The sequence below is a fragment of the Heterodontus francisci genome, chromosome 13 (assembly GCF_036365525.1).
Source record: "Heterodontus francisci isolate sHetFra1 chromosome 13, sHetFra1.hap1, whole genome shotgun sequence".
Classification (NCBI taxonomy): Eukaryota; Metazoa; Chordata; class Chondrichthyes; order Heterodontiformes; family Heterodontidae; genus Heterodontus; species Heterodontus francisci.
Genome location: NC_090383.1, coordinates 116,472,170 through 116,493,184, shown reverse-complemented (window position 1 = coordinate 116,493,184; position 21,015 = coordinate 116,472,170). Strand labels below are relative to the sequence as shown.

Genomic DNA, 21,015 nt, shown 5'->3' with positions numbered 1-21,015 from the left:
CACTTGTGCCAGTCAGTGCAATTATTCTTATTCAAATCGAGAGCTGCAAGCACGACATCTAACTCCTGAATGTTGTTACAACCGACCGCTCCAGTCAAAGCCCCCAATCAAAATATACGATTCTGATTGTGGTGGGAGAAATGCACCGTTAATTCAATCCCGTCCCTCCACAGATCCCCTAACATATCATTTTTAAACTTTCTAAATTAAAGACCCAGCCAAATTGTACCCTCTATTAACCCCCGAATGAGGCTGACCAGACTAGGTGTCTTTAAATCAAAAAATTAACTATTTAATTTGGAAAACTAAATTCTTAAACACCAAGATGTAAACATTTAAAAATAGAAAAAAAAATTAGGGTCCTTGCAGATTTATGCTTCTGCCGGATGTGGAACAGTCCAAGGTTGCTTGAAGTCCTCACAGCCGCCCAATGGAGAAAAAAAAAGGTTTTTCAACAGTAGAACAGTCCGTTGTCTAATTCAGAAGTCGAAATAGTTGCTCCTTCTCCAGTGAAGAATTTCAACAATTAACAACTTGCAAACACTTTTTTTTAAATGAATCAATTTGGTTTTAGAATTTATGAGGGATAACATACTGTCAGTCTAACTTCCCTTCCTTCAGTTTAAATTGTCAGAGATCTCTGCTTTGACTTGACTTTTTAGAATTTTGAGAGAATAAATAAACAAACAGACTAAATTCTCTTCCTTCACTTTAAATGGCCTGAGAGCTCTCCTTTCAGGTGCTAACACACAGCTGTCAGTCTGTTTTTCTCTAGTTAGAACGGTCTATCTCAACTAAAAAAAGTTCAAAAGATAATTGCAACATTGTATATCCAGTCCTTTGGCTCTGAATAGCTGTTGCTGGGTAACGAGGATGCATTCTTTGAATAAAAGCAAAGTCCTGCAGTTGCTGGACATCTAAAATAAAAACAAGAAATGCTGGAAATACTCAGCAGGTCTGGCAGCATCTGTGGAGAGAGAAGCAGAGTTAACATTTCAGGTCAGTGACCCTTCATCAGAACTGGCAAATATTAGAAATCTAATAGGGTTTAAGCAAATAAAGCAGGGATGGGGCAAGAGGTAACAAAAGAGGTGTCATTGATAGGACAAGGTCACAGAAAATGCATTCTTTGAAGCTGGTTGGTTTCCTCTCCGTATGGTTGTATCCAATGGCAACCAAAATGCACTCTCTCTAACTCCTGAGGCTTGCTGGTTCTTAAAGCAGTACGACTCCTTTTTCAGCCTTAAAGGCAGATTGCATTCTACCCAAAGAAAAACTACAGGATCATAACAATGGCGTCTTGCTACTGACACCCGTCTTCAGCACAAACAGTTGGGATCAGGGTGTGCTCTGATGCTGATATTAATAATTCCCAGTTTAAGTGTCAAGTGACAGGCTCTAAGTTCCATCTCCAGTCTGATTCAAATTAATTGATTCCAGCATGGTCTCAACTCAATCAGCAAGGGGTTGGGGGGGGGCGGTGGTGATGGGAATGGCGAGAAGAGAAAATAGTAAATAATCATATAGATTCATAGACAGATACAGCACTGAAACAGGCCCTTCGGCCCACCTAGCCCGTGCCGACCATCAACCGCCCATTTATACTAATCCTACATTAATCCCATATTCCCTACCGCATCCCCACCTTCCCTCAATTCTCCTACCACCTACCTACACTAGGGGCAATTTACAATGACCAATTTACCTATCAACCTGTAAGTCTTTGGCTGTGGGAGGAAACCGGAGCACCTGGCGGAAACCCACGCGGTCACAGGGAGAACTTGCAAACTGCACAGGCAGTACCCAGAACTGAACCCGGGTCACTGGAGCCGTGAGGCTGCGGTGCTAACCACTGCGCCACCCTTGGTGATATTAGCATATATTCTACATGAAGCAATGCGCATGCATAACTTCACTGATGTGAGCCACATATTCAGATCAACTGCTGGCATCGAAGCATGCACAGAAACTGCATGGACTGGCACACAGGAAGAACATGGCAGCTATCACAAGAATGAGCTGATGGGTAGGCTTCTTAAAAACCACCTTGGGGCTACCGCTTTTTACGAAGTGAGTAGCCAGTCACTTTTTAACCATGTTAAATTTTGTGGTTTGCTTTTTTGATGCAACAATAGTGTCGTTTTTTTCGTGTGTAGTTGTTAACTTTGGCCATACTGGGTTCCTATGAGATGCAATTATAATGTAACTTCATGTGTTACTCAACTAGGATAGGGGCTGAGCACTGCATGCATCTGAAGGAACCTACATGGCTTTATCCTATACCCTTCTGCCCGACTTCACATGAGTTGTCTACATATAAAATATATCCCCATGACAAGTGTCAATAACTGAATACTTAGGGCTTACTTGCACTGGTTAGTCCTATAGCATTTAATCTGTCCTGGGCCCTCCCAACGCATTTAACCTGACATGTCTGTACTAAGTCCTATCATCTACTCCTGCTTCTCTTGGGCATCATTACCATTCCTGTGCTTCACTATTCTGCTGTTTATGGGTGACCATATACCATAAATGTTTCCAACTTATATGCTGCACCCTAACCAGTTGCTAACTGGAAAAAAGTCATCCCTTCTTCTCTGAACCTAGGAATAGTCAGCCCACCACAGACGGTGAAAAACACATGTCCTTAAAAAAGTGAGAAAAGCACCGATAACCAGGAATTCAAAAATTGCTACTAATAAAAAGGTTAAATGTTCCATTACCTCCTGACCAAGAAAAGGCCTTAGTTCACCCAAGAGTTTCGATCCCTCAAATATAAAGAAAGCAAATCACTACCATCTTTCTGAAGAGACACCAAACCACAGCTCTGTCTGCCCTCTCAGCTGAAAAAGATCACAAGACATCACTTAAGAGCAAAGGAGTTAGAACATAGAACAAAATGCAGCACAGGAGGCCATTGAGCCCATCGTGTCCGTGCCGACCGAATAAGCTGTCCATTCTAACTAATCCCACCTTCCAGCACCTGGTCCATAGCCCCACAGGTTACAGCAAGTTAGGTGCATGTCCAGGTACCTTTTAAAAGAATTGAGGGTTTCTGCCTCCGCCACCACTGTTCCTGGCATTGAATTCCAGAAACCCACCACCCTCTGGCTGAAAAGGTTTCTCCTCATGTCCCCTCTAATCCTTCTACCAATCAACTTAAATCTGTATCCGCTGGTAACCAACCTCCCCACCAGGGGAAGCAGGTCCTTTCTGTCTATCTAGGCCCCTCATAATTTTGTACACCTCAATCAAGTCACCCTTCAGCCTCCGCAATTCCAAGGAAAACAACCCCAACCCATCCAATCTTTCCTCATAGATGCAATCCTCAAGCCCTGGCAACGTTCTTGTAAATCTCCTGTGCACTCTCTCCAGAGCAATTATGTCCTTCCTGTAATGTGGTGACCAGAACTGCATGCAATACTCCAGCTGTGGCCTAACCAGCATTCTATACAGCTCCAGCATCACATCCCTGCTTTTGTATTCTATACCTCAACCAATAAAGGAAAACAATCGATATGCCTTCTTCACCACTCTATCTACCTGTCTTGCCACCTTCAGGGACCCATGGACATGCACTCCAAGGTGTCTCACTTCTTTTACCCATCTCAATATCCTCCCGTTTATTGTATATTCCCTTGCTTTATTTGCCCTCCCCAAATGCATCACTTCACACTTCTCAGGATTGAATTCCATTTGCCACTTTTCTGCCCACTCAACCAAAGCATTGATATCATTCTGCAGTCCATGACTCTCCTCCTCACCATTAACTACACGGCCAATTTTTGTGTCATCAGCGAATTTCCCAATCATGCCTTCCACATTTAAGTCCAAATCATTAATATATACCACAAACAGCAAGGGACCCAACACCGAACCCTGTGGACCACCACTGGAAACAGCTTTCCATTCACAAAAACATCCGTCGACTACTACCTTTTGTTTCCTGTCACTGAGCCAATTCTGGATCCAACCTGAAACCTTCCCCTATATCCCATGGGCTTACATTTTACTGACCAGCCTGCCATGTGGGACCTTGTGAAATGCCTTACTAAAATCCATGTAAACCACATCCACTGCAGCTTATCCTGTCCCTCAGAATAGATTCTAACAATTTACCCACCACCAAGGTCAGACTGACTAGCCTATAATTACCTGGCTTATCCCTCGCACCTTTTAAACAATGGTACAACATTCGCAGACCTCCAATCATCCGGTACCTCGCTTGTATCTAATGAGGATTTGAAGATGATCCTCAGTGCATCTATTTCCTCCCTGGCTTCCTTTTAACAGCCTGGGATGCAAAACATCCAGCCCTGGCGATTTATCCACTTTCAGAGATGTCAGACCCTCAAGCACTGCCTCTCTCATTATGCTTATCTAATATTTCACACTCCTCCTCTTTAACTACAATGTCTGTATCAACCCTCTCCTTTGTGAAGACAGAAACAAAAAACTCATCAAGAACCCTGAATGGTCAGTTTTCCCGTGTCCTGACCAATATGTACTGGGATCTCGTTAACTGCTCTGTGGGAGCACCTTCAACACATGGAGTACTGCAATTCAAGGACAACTAGGGACGGGCAATAAATGGTGTCTTTACATTTTCAGGTTTTGTTTTCTTACTTAAACCTGACCTGCTACATTCCACAGGTGACATTCCAATGGACTTGCAACTCAGAGCTTCAGGCAGTGGTAGTCTTACAATCCCCAAGTGTCATGTTTGAGCTGCTTTTTCAGTGCAGCAGTGATATTGATTTTCAACTCTTGAATCCTGTGCAATTAACAGCACCATCAACAGCAAGGCTACACAGTTGCCCAGGGTTCCCCTATTTACTGCTAGCACACCAAGCTCTCTTTGCTGCCTTGTAAAATGTCCTCAAATGCTGAAGGCCCCAGAGCATAAACAACTGACTTCCAATTGAGGAGCTGGCCTATGCAGAGGCAGCTCTAAGTTACACAAAAAAAATCGACAGTCCTGCACAGTGCTGCATTCAGAAGGACTACCCTTCAGACAAGATGTTAAAGTGAGACCCAATCTGGCAGTTCCAGTGGGAGTTAAATATTCCGTAGCATGATTCAAACAAGTTTTTCCAGTGTCCTGCCCAACATTCATCCATATGATTAGGCAGAAAAAGACTGGATGATCCACTGAGTCTATCCCATTCAGCCATTTTGCAACTACACAATACAACCACTAATACTCACCACCCACCAGCAGCCATGTTGTCTCCTGGGAGAGGCAAGAAACCAGATGAAAAAAACGAGATTAATTCAGGAAGAGAGAATTTGGGAAAATTCCTTTCCGGCCCAAAATCTCACCTACCTTTTGTATGCTGTGATGTCTACCTCCTCCAGGAACTTGCTGAGTTCCCTTTTGAATGGTTACAGTGAATCTGCATCCATTGCATCAGCTGGTATCCTATTCCAAAGGTCTTCTGGGAATAGAAAAACCTCCCAACATCCAACCTAGTTCCACATATGTTCATTTGTTCACCCTAACTTATTTACTTCAAATTATCAGTCCGCATGTACACAGTCCAGTCTCTTCATTTTAAATACTGCAGAGACTCTCCTCTGAACCTTTGAGGGCCTCCATATCCCTCACCACTTAAGGGAACCAGACTGGACACAGGACTCGAGATGGAGCCCAATCACGATCTTGGACAGGGATAGTATGGTGCTCCTTGTTTTGTTCTAATTACCTGTTTGCTTTTGCTATAGCTTCTCGGCACTTGGCGTGGATCTTCAGAGACTGGTACACTAACACCCAGGCCTCATTTCCTATCAATAGAATTCACAGCTTAGCATGATATGCACTGGCTGGTATTAGCCGTAACATGCTTCACACTACGTATAACATTACATAGGATACAGAAACAGACCATTCAGCCTAACCCGCCCATGCCAGCATTTATGCTCCACTCTAGCCTCCTTCCATTCTTCCTCATTTAAATCCATCATCATAACTCTCTATTCCCTTCTCCCTCATATGCTTGTCTAGCTTTCCCTTAAATGCATCTGTACTATTCACTTCAACCACTTCGAGTAGTAGCAAGTTCCACATTTTCACCACTGTTTGGGTAAAGAAGTTTCATCTGAATTGCCTACTGGATTTCTAGGTGACTATCTTATGTTGAAGGCCTCTAGTTATGCTTTTCCCCACAAGTGGGAACATTCTCTCTGTGTTTACTCTATCAAAACCTTTCATAATTTTGAAGACCTTTATTAGGTCACCCCCTCAGCCTTCTCTTTTCAGGAGAAAAGAGACCCAGCCTGTTCATCCCTTCCTGATATGTGCACCTACGCCTTTCCGGTATAATCCTTGTAAATTTTCTCTGCACCCTCTCCAGTGCTTCTATATCCTTTTTATCATATGTCGACTAGAACTGCACACCGTACTCTAAGTGTGGTCTAGCCATGGTTCGATACAGGTTTAGCATAACTTCCCTACTTTTCAATTCTATTCCTCTAGAAATAAAACCTAGTGCTTGGTTTACTTTTTCAATGGTCTTGCTAACCTGTGGCACAACTTTTAGTGATTGGTGTGTTTGTTCCTCTACCGTAGGTAGACTCATACCTTCCAAGTAATAAGTGATCTCCTTAAATGGCATCTACCCGGCATGGGCTCATCCCCTCATTGCAGCTAGTTCACATTCCAACACCAGCATCTGCAAACTTGCCGACCGAACACCCAATACCTGAACCCAGATTATCGATGTACTCCACTAACCAGTCTCAACATGGAGCCCCAACCATTTAATGACAATCCTCTATCTATGAAAACACAATCATTTCCCTCAATCACCAGCAAAACAGTTTAACTGATTCATGGCATGTTCTTGCAAAGAGCTGTGTGCAAATTAAGCCTACATAACAACAATGCCTACACTTCAAAAGTAATTTGTTGGCTGAGAGAAATGCTTTGGTACTTTCTGGGGACTGAAAGGTACAAGCTCTTTCTTTCTGAAAGTGCCTTTATCATGTACAGTCTCTCACCATAGGGGAGGCTGTAAGGTGCTCTAGGTGTGCTCATTTACATACCGGGCCACTGGACACCAACAATCAAACATTTGCAACTAACAAGTTGGTTCAAATGCAACAGTTCACACTTGACATAGAATCACGTTTCTGGCCATGGTCCTTGCCTAACGGTTGGGGAAAATGGTTTGCAAAAGGCAGCAACGTGAAATCATGGAACCAACTCAACTATCAGCCAGTGCTGACACGCTGTGGTTGCTGTCACTGGCCTCTTGCAGAAGACAACTCAAACTTATAACAATTTGGTTTCTGGTCTGAAACTGGGATGAACTACAGCCTTGAGAAGGTACTGCAGCTCACATGAGCTCATACAATAGATACAGGCATTACAATTTTCAGCCAACACTAAGCATCATAGCAGACAGCTATAGCTAGCAAGCTCCTGGGACTGAATCGCACCATTTAAAATCTTTTGAGTTCCAGTCTGAACTACAGTAATAATGGTTATATTTAGCTTTGTGTTACATAATAATTCTACACCCGGGATATCATATAGCATTTTAATTCACTTCTGAATATTTAGATCAGGTTTTTACACAATCCAGATATTTAATTCACCTGCTAGCTATTTAGAGGGTAGGTTAGACAGACCTTCACTAATGAAAGCACTTCTACAGATATAAAACACTTTCTGTATACAATCACAATGGGCAGATTCACAGCCAAATACAAGTGCCCAAACTCAGCCATGGGAAAACAGTATGTGGGAGTGACCCTTCTCCACAGAGGAGTAAGAAAATTGGAGGCAGAAAGCCAACAGCCAAGAATTTTGAGCATGAACAGGTGCATGGGCAAATTGTCAGGCTGGTGGGGTGGGGGGGTGGGGTGGAGGCAGTAGTGAAAAACAGGAATAGGTGGAAAAATAAACACACACTTGTTTGACACTTATTATCTACTCTACTAATAAGTCTTCTGTATATATTATACAGTTATTCTCTTCCCCCATCACAAATATTTGTCAGTAATCATGAATTTTCAATGTACCTTGTTATGTTAATCTTGGCCAGATCTCTAAGTACAGCCCTGGAGGTTCTTCAAAAAGCAGACAACTATTATTAGAACCAGCTTTCTGGAATATCTTCACAAGTCAGGGTAGGATGGTAATGTAAAGCTGCAATATGATCAATCGTGTACAGAATAAAAAGTGGCTGTTTCTTGGAGTTGTTCCAGACCTTTCTTCCCCCAGTGCATCATTCCATCTGCAGTTAAAAGGAATGGACCCCATCAACTAAAATCTATAACCTCCTCAGCTGGAAACTTTCAATCCATTTCTGGTCTAACACTTTGAGGATTTAAGAGATACAGCAATCGTTAGGGCATATGATCTAATATAATTGATCATCTTTGCACAGTGAACACATTACAGAACATCCCTGCCCAATGCACTCTACCCTTCCTCACTGGCACACAAGCCAACCAGTCGCACTGCTGTTCTTCAGGTTGAGTGATAATGTCACTTACTTCCTACCCAGTGGGCAACCTAGCATTTGCCTTCGTTCATCCGGACTGCTTACTTCCAGTCTCTGGCATCTGGAAGTGCAACTGTCACAACAGAAGAGTAGTCGCACCTTCCTGCACTCATCTCAGTTGGTTACAGTACCATCAGCAGTTTATAAATGACACAAAAGCAACCAAATGATCAACATTATACCATGTATATAAATATAAAGTTGTGTATTACAGAATACAATGACAAATTACAATATATGGCTCCATTAGAGGCAGTTTCAAGGGATTTCACATCTTATTTGGATGTAATTGCAGGGATAATATACACCAGATTTCTGCTTTTGAATCATAACAATATATTTATTTATTTAGAGGTACAGCACTGAAACAGGCCCTTCGGCCCACCGAGTCTGTGCCGACCAAGAACCACCCATTAATACTAACCCGACAGTAATCCCATATTCCCTACCACCTACCTACACTAGGGGCAATTTACAATGGCCAATTTACCTATCACCTGAAAGTCTTTGGCTGTGGGAGGAAACCGGAGCACCTGGCGGAAACCCACGCGGTCACAGGGAGAACTTGCAAACTCCGCACAGGCAGTACCCAGAATTGAACCCGGGTCCCTGGAGCTGTGAGACTGCGGTGCTAACCACTGCGCCACTGCGCCGCCCTAATATATCTTAATAAAAAGTCTTTAACAGCCGTTAGTTTTGTGGTAAATCTATACAGGGTTCAATGGAAGACACTGTCTTCTGAGGCTAGGTTTCCCACCTCATTAACTGCCCGTTATTAAATCGAAGATCTCTTCCTTCACAATGTCTGATGTTGATTTGATCAAACGCGGCAACGTAACTGTCAGCATTTTCTGGGCTTCTTTCGCGTTTCTGGATAACAATCAATGCGGGTCTCTTCACTTTGTTTCCAGATCGACAAGAATTCTGTTGTTAATGAAAATGAAATGCTCAGGAGAACAGGAAATCCTTTCCTACAGCATGTAACGGTTGGAATCATTGCTATTAACAGCAGGAATTGGGCAGAAGGGGAGAGGGGTGGAGGGAATGAATGACAATCAAGAGATGGAGGTAAGGGGCAAATAAGAGAGAAGGGAGGAAGAAGGGGAAGTGGAATGCCACAAAGGGGGTGGGATGGGAAAGAGCGGGCCAGCAGCTGGGACTGGTGCTTTGGGATAGGGAGGATGCAGAGCAGCAGCTTTAACTAAGAGGGAGTTTGGTGAGATGGGGGTGGGGGGGAGGGGGATGCAGGGAGAATACTAGCATGAACTGGAAGAGGAAGGAAGAGAGAACAGCATCAGTATGAAGTGGATGATGCCGAGAGACAAAGTGCCAAAATGAACTGAAGTTTGGGAAAAGTGTCCAGCTTGGTGAGGGAGGGAATGGAGATTGCCAGCTTAGTGAGGGAAGGAATTCTGGATCATGGAATATTATAGCTTGAGAATTTCCATTATGGAAGCAGTTCGACATCGCAACTGTCAAGTAAGGAAAGCTCTATTTATTTGCATTACAGAAAGTGGCTGAATCTGTTAAAATTCACAAAAACAGCAAAAGAACAAAGGAAAGCTTGCATTTGTATAGAACCTCTCATGCCCTTAGGACATCCCAAAGTGCTTTTTAAGTGTAGTCACTGTTGTTCTGTAGGAAATGCAGCAGCCACTATGCAGATAGCAGGGTCCTACAAAGAGTAGTGAAATAAATGAGGAGAATCTGTTTTGAATCATGCCATTTATTGGATGGATATCAGCCATAAAACAGGAGAGCCCCCTCTGTTCTTCAGATAGTGCTATAGACTCTCTTACATTCACTCAAAATGGGATACAGGATCACGCTTTAACATCTCATTCCAAAGATGGCACCCACAACAGTACAGCATTCCTTCAGTACTGCACCAAAGATTATACATACACAGCTCTGGAGTGGCGCTTGAACCCATGACTTTCTGACTTAGAGGCAAAAGTGCTAGTAACTGAGCCAAGACTGGCACCTAAATGGAAAATGGATAAAGTAACAATAATCTTCTCCAGAGCTCTCAAACCACAAAACAGTCACACCCAATATCACATCACTGTCTGAAAATCACTCATTTACTCAATACATATCAGCCTCAAATACAATGCAGTTATTGGTTTCGTTCAGAGCTGGGGACAGATATTATCAGTAGGATACCCTGTGCAGCGGATGTCTGATGACATTCCCACTGAAGAACAACTGTGATGCAAGATTATTAAGTGATAACTTTACCAAGAATTAACAGTACATGCTGCAGACAGAGTAACCAACATCTAAGAATATACTGCAGTGATATAGAGGTAAACAATCGGTCTCTCCTTTTAATAGCCAGTACAATTTAAAGCAACAGAAATATTCACATCTTCATTATTTCTCATGTAAAAATAATTATTTTCCTACCAGTTACAGCAACTTAAGTGTAATCTTGCAAAACCTTACTTCCTATCACAAGGTGCTTATAACAGCCGTCCCACAGAAAAAATATAGTCGTACAAGGTCATGGTAACTGACCCTAACTGTAAGTATATGTGATTTAAATAGCTGAAAACAAAAATAGTCTGTACACATTATAAAGAGTTGCAATTGTGATTTACACCATGCAGCACTCCCTCAGGAGATGGAGTCAGAGTTATACAGCACAGAAACCCATCGGCCCATCGTGTCTGTGCCAGCCATCAAGCACTTATCTATTCTAATCCCATTTTCCAGCATTTGGCCGGTAGCCTTGTATGCTATGGTGTTTCAAGTGCTCAACTAAATACTTCTTAATTGTTGAGGGTTCCTGCCTCTACCACCACTTCAGGCAGTGCGTTCCAGATTCCAACCACCCCGAGTGAATTTTTTTTCCCTCAAATCCCCTCTAAAACTCCTGCCCCTAACCTTAAATCTATGCCCCCTGGTTATTGACCCCTCCACAAAGGGAAAAAGTTTTTTCCTATCTAACCTATCAACGCCCCTCATAATTTTGTATACCCCAATCATGTCCCCCTCAGCCTTCTCTGCTCTAAGGAAAACAACCCTCGCCTTTTCAGTCTCTCTTCATAGCTGAAATGCTCCAGCCCAGGCAACATCCTGGTGAATCTCTTCTGCACCCTCTCCAGTGCAATCACATCTTTCCTATAGGGTGGCGACCAGAACTGTACACAGTACTCCAGCTGTGGCTTAACTAGTGTTTTATACAGCTCCATCATGAACTCCCTGTCTTATATACTATGCCACGGCTAATAAAGGCAAGTATCCCAAAGGCCTTCCTAACCACCTTATCTACCTGTGCTGCTGCCTTCAGTGATCTATGGACAAGTACACCAAGGTCCCTCTGACCTTCTGCACTTCCTAGGATCCAATCATCCATTGTATATTCCCTTGCCTTGTTAGTCCTCCCAAAATGCATCACCTGACACTTCTCAGGATTAAATTCCATTTGCCACTGCTCTGCCCATCTTACCAGCCCATCTATATCGTCCTGTAATCTAAGGCTTTCCTCCTCACTACTTACGACACCACCAATTTTCGTGTCATCTGCGAACTTACCGATCATACCTCCAATATTCACATCTAAATCATTAATGTATTCTACAAACAGCAAGGGCCCCAGCACCTATCCCTGTGGTACACCACTGGTCACAGGCTTCCACTCGCAAAAACAACCCTCGACGATCACCCTCTGCCTCCTGCCACTAAGCCAATTTTGGATTCAATTTGCCAAATTGCCCTGGATCCTGTGGGCTCTTATCTTCTTAAGAAATCTCCCATGTGGGACCATATCAAAAGCGTTACTGAAGTCCATGTAGACTACATCAACTGCTTTATCCTCATCTACACATCTAGTCACCACCTCGAAAAATTCAATCAAATTAGTTGGACACGATCTCCTTCTGACAAAGCCATGTTGACTATCCCTGATTAATCCCTGCCTCTCCAAGTGGAGATTAATCCTGTCCCTCAGAATTTTTTTCCAATAGTTTCCCTACCACTGATGTTAGACTCACCGGCCTGTAATTACCTGGTTTATCCCTGCTACCCTTCTTGAATAATGGTGCCACATTCGCTGTCCTCCAGTCCTCTGGTACCTCTCCTGTGGCCAGAGAGGATTTGAAAATTTGTGTCAGGGCCCCCTGCAATTTCCTCCCTTGCCTCACATAACAGCCTGGGACACATCTCATCTGGGCCTGGGGCTTTATCCACTTTCAAGCCCACTAAAACAGCTAAAACTTCCTCCCTTTTAATGCTAATATGTTCAACTATATCACAATCCCTCTCCCTGATCTCTACACCGACATCGTCCTTTTCCTTAGTGAACACAGATGAAAAGTAATCATTTAAAACCTCACCTATGTCCTCCGGCTCCACATACAGATTGCCACTTTGGTCCCTAATGGGCCCTACTCTTTTCCTGGTTATCCTCTTGCCCTTAATATACTTATAAAATGCCTCGGGATTTTCCTTTATCTTGCCCGCCAGTGTTTTTTCATGTCCCCTCTTTGCTCTTCTAATTACTTTTTTTAAGTACCGCCACCCCCCCCCCACCCCCCCCCCCCCCCAACACTTTCCATAGTCCTCTAGTGCCTCTGCTGTTTTCAGCACTCTGAATCTGCCATAAGCTGTCTTTGGAAACTCCCATCAAGCTTTCCTTTTTGATTAATACATGCTGCTGGTGCTGGTCAACATTTTCAATGAATAACCCCTGATAACCCTGTTAAAAATCCATCTGCATTGAGATATGTAGCCATCGAGCTGCTCAATTACAGGCTGCTAGTTCAGAAGTTGGCACCTTTTTAAAACCTTGCATAAAATATAAAAACCATACAATGAAGCCAGGTAGAGTGAGGATCCATTTAAATTGCAAAGATTTCAAGCACATTAACACTGCAAATACTGTGAAGCACTTTCCACTGCACATCAGTGCTAAAATTGCAAAGAGTAAATCTGGCGTTAGGTCTAACCTGAGCCTGGATTTACCCTAGTCACCAAGCTTGTGTAGTATTACACAGAGTGTATGGCAGAGATAGGCCCATTTGGCCCAACAGGTCTAAGCAGTTCTGAAGAAGGGTCACTGACCTGAAACGTTAACGCTGCTTCTCTCTCCACAGATGCTGCCAGACCTGCTGAGTTTTTCTTGTGCTTTCTGTTTTTATTTTAGGTCTTCTTTTGGGCCTCCTTATCTCGAGAGACAATGGATACGCGCCTGGAGGTGGTCAGTGGTTTGTGAAGCAGCGCCTGGAGTGGCTATAAAGGCCAATTCTGGAGTGACAGGCTCTTCCACAGGTGCTGCAGAGAAATTTGTTTGTTGGGGCTGTTGCACAGTTGGCTCTCCCCTTGCGCCTCTGTCTTTTTTCCTGCCAACTACTAAGTCTCTTCGAAACGCCACAATTTAGCCCTGTCTTTATGGCTGCCCGCCAGCTCTGGCGAATGCTGGCAACTGACTCCCACGACTTGTGATCAATGTCACACGATTTCATGTCGCGTTTGCAGACGTCTTTATAACGGAGACATGGACGGCCGGTGGGTCTGATACCAGTGGCGAGCTCGCTGTACAATGTGTCTTTGGGGATCCTGCCATCTTCCATGCGGCTCACATGGCCAAGCCATCTCAAGCGCCGCTGACTCAGTAGTGTGTATAAGCTGGGGGTGTTGGCCGCTTCAAGGACTTCTGTGTTGGAGATATAGTCCTGCCACCTGATGCCAAGTATTCTCCGAAGGCAGCGAAGATGGAATGAATTGAGACGTCGCTCTTGGCTGGCATACGTTGTCCAGGCCTCGCTGCCGTAGAGCAAGGTACTGAGGACACAGGCCTGATACACTCGGACTTTTGTGTTGTCTATGCCAGTATTTATCTCCACACAAACATCCTCCCACCCCTCTTCATCTCATCCCATCAGCATTTCCTTCTATTCCTTTTTCCCTCATGTGCTGATCTAGCTTCCCCTTCATTGCATTTATGCTATTCACCTCAACTACTCCTTGTGGTAGTGAGTTCCACATTCTAACCACTTTCTGGGTAAAGAGGTTTTTCCTGAATTCCCTATTGGATTTATTAGTGGCTTTCTTACATTTATGACCCCTACTTTTTGATTCCTCACAAGTGGAAACATCTTCTCTACATCAACCTTATCAAAATTCTGAAGACCTCTATCAGGTCACTCCTCAACCTTCTCTAAAGAAGTGAGACCCTGCCTGTAGAATCTTTCCAGATAGGTATAACCTCTCAGTTCTACGACCATCCTTGTAAATCATATTTTTAACCTTTTCCAGTGGGTTCGTAGCCTTTTTATAATAACCAGAATTGTCTGCAGTATAAATCAAGAGTTAGGGCCAGACCAGACAGTTGATTTAGGTTCTAGTTACACAACGACAGGAGAGCTGGTGTGAAGCAACATAGTGTTGTGCCATTATTACAGTTGCAATATCTCAGAAACTCAGTAAAATTGAACAGTAAACTAGTTATAATGGAAAAATAAAAACACTGGCCTTCTGCCAAATCGCCAGTGATTAGTTGAATACATCTCCCGCAAATCTGCAGAAATCACTGACCCCAATTAAACTGTGCACTGGCGGAATCTCTTAATGACTCTTGTATACCTGTATCATGATCGAGGCTCAGTCTGTAACCTTACTGCCTCTTGTTTCATTCCTTCATCCCATTTATACCAGAAAAAGCTTCATGATCCAAAAGGCAGAAACAAATAAAGAAATTCTACGCTTTCTGATTCTATCAATCAATCTTAACTGCAACTCACACCACCCACATACCAAAACTATAAAATTAAAACATCCAAAAAACTTGTAATGAACACATGTCTGGACACACTGGTTAATGGTCTGGAATTCCCTCCCTAAGCCTCTCAACCTCTCTGACCTCCTTGACAATGGTCCTTAAAACCTACCTCTTTGACCAAGCTTTTAGTCGCCTGTCCTAATAGCTCATGTAGCTTGGTGTCAAAATGTCTGATTACACTACTGTGAAGCACCTTAGGATATTTTACTATTTTAAAAGCGCTATATAAATTCAAGTTTCTGTTGTTAGCTTGCAATTCTATTGCAGTACAATCTGAGAACTATGGTGTGCTAGGCACAGCTGGCAGAACAAGAGTTATAGTGCTGGCTGTGACTCACACCCAAGTAGTGTGAGATAGCCTATTGATGGGAGGGAGGTGGATTACAACATGTAGCTTTAGTGCACTCAGAACAGGGTTCGATTCTGTGTACTGCCTGTGTGGAGTTTGCAAGTTCTCCCTGCGTCTGCGTGGGTTTTCTCCGGGTGCTCCGGTTTCCTCCCACAAGCCAAAAGACTTGCAGGTTGATAGGTAAATTGGCCATTATAAATTGTCACTAGTGTAGGTAGGTGGTAGGGAAATATAGGGACAGGTGGGGATGTTTGGTAGGAATATGGGATTAGTGTAGGATTAGTATAAATGGGTGGTTGATGTTCGGCACAGACTCGGTGGGCCGAAGGGCCTGTTTCAGTGCTGTATCTCTAATCTAATCTAAAACTTGACAAAATAAACACATACATCAGACGGCACCTGCAAGAGGGCAGCCCTCTCTCAACACTGTTAAGATTATATGTTCACATCTCTGGAGTAGGGCTTGAACCCAAAACTTCTAACTTAGAGGTGAAAATGCTGCCGACAGAGCCAAGACTGGCACCTAAATGGAGAATTATGGATAGTGACAATAATCTCCTCCAGAACTCCTCATAAACCACAGAACAGTCTTGCCCAATATCACATCACTGCCTGAAAATCACTCTCATGTATTCACCACCTTATCAACCTCAAAAACAATGCAGATATTCATAGCTGGGAACTGGTATTATCAGCTGGATACCGTGTGCAGCAGATACCTGGTGACATACCCACTGAAGAAGGAACACCTGTGATGCAAGAGTAAGTGAAAACTGTAGCAAGAATTAATACATGCTGCAGACAGAGTAACCAACATCTAAGAATATCGTTACACTAATGTGTTGAATGATAATTTCCTTTAATCCTCTGACTGGAGATCTGAATTTACATTTTTTTTTAAAAAAGACAAGCTGCCAGCAAAGTCACTCTTTCAGCTTCAGGTGCTCACCTAGCTTGCAACACTGTATCCTACATTACAAAGGACTGTGAAGAGAGAGATGAAAGGTCTGCTCAGTCCCTAGCAAGAGTCAAGACCCAGAAAGTTTAAAGGAACTACCTGTTCTCTCAGCAAGCAGAGAACTACTGTCATGTGACAAACCCCTCCTCATCTGGGGTTTTAAGCTGTTGGTTTTCTCTGCAGCAGAGGAGAAGCAATTGGACTCTGACATGAGCAGACTTTAAGGGTCCCTCTTTCTCTCCTTTCCAGCTTGAAAGCTCTCAAATCCTCCTTGTCGACTAACCACGTTTGCATACTCCAACTACAATCAGAAACCCTGTTGGAGGAAATCACCCACATCGCTATCTCCAAGAGACTCACTAAACCAGTCATCTACCTCTTCAAACTAAAAGCCTCAGGACCGCTGAATTCAGCTAGAAGCCAGCCAAATCACCAAACTCCACAGACTGTATACTTTTATTATGGACCCTAACTCAACCAATCTACCTTTCCCCACTCTGTAACCTATTTATGTGCGTGTAAACCTCTAGTGTGTGAGACTGTGAAAGTTGGCATGCTGTTTATTATTTTATTTCAGTTTAGGTACAATAAAGTACTCTTTCTTTGTTAACTCAAGAAAACCTGTCTGATTACTTACTTGTCACGATCATAACAAGAACCAAACACACACCTACTGAATTGGCCAGTACATTCATTTTAAGAATTAAGCCTGTTGTGGTCAAACAAGGAGAGGGAAAAGAGGGAAGTCCTTTGACTCCTCCTCACTTGACCGTAACAGAAACTTGGGGGCTCACATCTGGGATCAAACCCAAAGACAAATGGGAAATTGGAAGCGGGAAACCAAATTGATCCCTAGCAATAATTTTAAAAACTTTAATACAGGTTTTCCTGTGGTTTTCAGTGCTAGAGTACTAAAATGCCCATACTTGAGATCAGTACCTTCCTGGAATAAAGTGAAGTAATTTGGGCCAGGTTAAAAGCGTTGAGGAATGTACCTGAGCAATTAGATATTACTATCTGTTCAAAAGATAGAAAGCCTGAAATCCTAAAACTTGTGGCGACCAATTTTAAAATGGACACTGTAGAACCGGAGAGAGGCATAGAATCTAAAACAAAGTGACATTAGCCAAGGTACAACTAGAATAGAGAAGACTAGAATTAGACTTCCAGAAGGAGAAAGAGAGGTGTGTGTTTCAGGAAAAGGAGAAAGAGCTTTCCAGAGAGAGAATTACAGGAAAGGGAAAAAGGAGGAAAGGAAAAAAACAGCTTTTCAAAGGGAAGTAAGGCAGCTCGAACTGAATACGGGAAGACCCAATGTACCCAGTGAAGGCATCATTAGTGAGGAAACTACCCCTAGCTCAAGACCAGGTGCTGAGCTCTTAAAGTTCTCCCAGTTGATACCAAAGTTCAATGAGGGGAATGTGGAAGTATTTTTCCTTCGATCCCTTCTCATTTGACTGTAACAATATAATGCAGTGATATAGAAGTAAACAGTCTCTCCTTTTAGCAGTACATGTAATTTAAAGAAACAGTAATGCTCTCATTTTCATTACTTCCCAAGTAAAAATTATTTTCAGTTATAGCAACTTAACTGTAATCTTGTGAAACCTGACTTCCTGTCACAAGGTGCTTACCGTATAACAGAAGTCCTACAAAAAAATGCAGTTGTATAAGTTCACCATAGTCAAAGAAAAACAACTGAACTCGCAAAAGAAAGAGAAGGGCAATCACGGGCTGTGGGTCACAGAATGTACCATATTTTCACTAAAAATTGATGAATTACAATTTAAGTCAAACTCAGTCCTATAATAAACAAGCAGTCTTGAGCGATGTTAGGGAGACAGACTGAATATCCATTTAAGCAAATGGAACCAGATCCATATGACATAAAAACAGGTCAAATTTTTAAAGAATTGAGTGTTCGCCAATTTACCAATTAAGTTACAAAAACAAAAACAAGAAATGCTGGATTCACTCAGCAGGTCTGGCAGCATCCGTGGAAAGAGAAGCAGAGTTAACGTTTCGGGTCAGTGACCCTTCTTCGGACCCGAAACGTTAACTCTGCTTCTCTTTCCACGGATGCTGCCAGACCTGCTGAGTGAATCCAGCATTTCTTGTTTTTGTTTCAGATTTCCAGCATCCGCAGTATTTTGCTTTTAAGTTACAAAAACAATTGGACGCACACAAAAAGGCAAAACCCCAAATGAATTAGAATGCATCTCGACATTAAATGACAAGATTTGCATTTATATAGTGCTTCTCATGACCACCACATGTCTCAGTTCTGCACAGCCAATGAAATACTTTTGAAGTTGGTAGTCACTGTTATAAAGCAAGACATAGCAGCCACTGGCAGACAGCAAGCTCCCACAAACAGCAATGTGATAATGACCAGATAATGTGTTTTTGTGATGTTGATTGAGAGATAAATATTGGCCCAGACACCGGAGAGAATTACCCTATTGTTCTTCGAAATAGTGCCATGGGATCTTTTACATCCACCTGAGAAGGCAAACAGGACCTCAGTGTTTAATGTCTCACATGAAAGGTGGCACCTCTGACAGTGCAGCACTCCCTCAGTACTACACTGGGAGTGTCCGCCTGAATTTTTTGTGCGCAAGTCCTGGGACTTGAGCCTCATTGTGACTCAGAGGCGAGTGCCACCAACTGAGCCACAGCTAACACAAGAACTAGGAGCAGGAGTACGCCATTTGGCCCCTTGAACTCGCTCCACTATTCGACAAGATCATAGCTGATCTGATTGTGGCCGAAACTCCACTTTCCTGTCTTCCCCCCATAACCCTAGACTCCCTTGTAGATCAAAAATATATCTAACTCAGCCTTGAATATATTTAATTGCTCAGCCTCCATTGCTCTGAAGAGGAGAATTCTACAGATTAACTACCTTCAGAGAAAAAATTTCTCCTCACCTCGGTCTTAAATGGGAGACCCCTAATTTTTAACCTGTGTCCCCCACGAGGGGAAATATCCTCTCAGCATCCACCCTGTCAAGAAGATCACCCCTTATTCTTCTAAACTCCAATGGGTATAGGCCCAACCTTTCCTCATAAGATAGCCCTTTCGTCCCAGGAATCAGTCGAGTGAACCTTCTCTGAATTGCTTTCAATGCAATTGCATCCTTTCTTAAGTAAGGAGACCAAAACTGTACACAGTACTCCAGATGTGGTCTAACTCAGGCTCTGTACAGCTGTAGCAACACTTCCCTACTCTTATGATTGATTCCCCCTTGCAATAAACACCAATATTCCATTTGCCTTCCTAATCACTTGCTGTACCTATACACTAACTTTTTGTGATTCATGTACCAGGACACCCAGATCCCTCTGTACTGCAGCATTCTGCAGTCTCTCTCCATTCAAATATAATGCTTTTCTATTCTTCCTGACGAAGTGAACAAATTCACATTTTTCCACATTATACTCCATCTGCCAAGTTTTTGCCCACTCACTGAACCTAACTGTATCTCTTTGCAGACTCTTTACGCCCTCTTTACAGCTTACTTTCCTACCTATCTTTGTGTCATCAGCAAATTTAACTACCATACATTTGGTTCCTTCATCCAAGTAACTAATGTAGCTGGTAAATAGTTGAGGCCCCAGCACTGATCCCTGTGGCACTCCACCAGTTACAGCTTGCCAACCTAAAAATGCCCAATTTACCCCTACTCTTTGCTTCCTATCAGCTAACCAGTCCTTTAACCATCTTACCCCCTACACTACACCATGAGCTCTTACCTTGAGTAGACACATAAATGGACATAAGAAATGTGTTATAAATATATATATGCACAGCGACAGCCAGATAGAGAGAGAGAGGAACAGAAGTCATTGAAGAGTGAGAGAGATGTGACCCCATAACTGCTACCAGATGGGAAATATCAGGGGCCCAGCCGGGTTGGGCTAGGCTGATCTGGGCCGAACCCGGCACCTCCCTCATCCCTGCCCCATATCTGATTTATTCACAGACTTACAGAAATAGGCCACCACCGGGTCACGCTGCTCGTGCTCTAGGGCTGTACGCAAATGATGTTGAATCACTTTGAACTGCTGGGGCAACGGGTTCGGTTCCGACGCCATTGACTCTGTTACCAGGGCTCTGAACTACCCCGGCAACCGCTTCCGGGAGCAGAGCCTAACCTCCCGTCACAGCACCACGGCAAGGCCAGAGGTCCGAACAACTCCCTGCAAACGCGCCACCGCCAGGCCGGAGGTCCAAATACTTGTCACCGAGAGGATAGGAGGGGAATACGCCTCCCCACCACAGCGCCACCTAGAGGGTAGGAGGGGAGTGTACCGCACGGCACTGCGCCCCCTGCAGGCGTGGATGCGCTTCTGGTGCACCCAATATAGCGTCACCTGGGCAGGGTCGGGGAAACTGGGATGCCAGTTTCAAG

At 43.4% G+C, this 21,015-nt stretch overlaps 1 protein-coding gene across 2 annotated transcripts in view; it reads right to left on the bottom strand.

The window, feature by feature from the left end:
• The window catches only part of vta1 (vesicle (multivesicular body) trafficking 1), a 165,451-nt gene extending 144,678 nt beyond the window's left edge, over positions 1 to 20,773 (bottom strand). Inside the window, exon 1 of one of the 2 annotated variants that reach the window (XM_068045542.1) lies at positions 20,593 to 20,773. In XM_068045542.1, coding sequence (XP_067901643.1) covers positions 20,593 to 20,698 — 106 coding nt within the window. In that variant the 5' untranslated portion in view covers positions 20,699 to 20,773. The remainder of the gene's footprint in view (positions 1 to 20,592) is intronic. The other variant, XM_068045544.1, reaches the window with a different exon arrangement.
• Between the last annotated feature and the right edge of the window lie 242 nt (positions 20,774 to 21,015).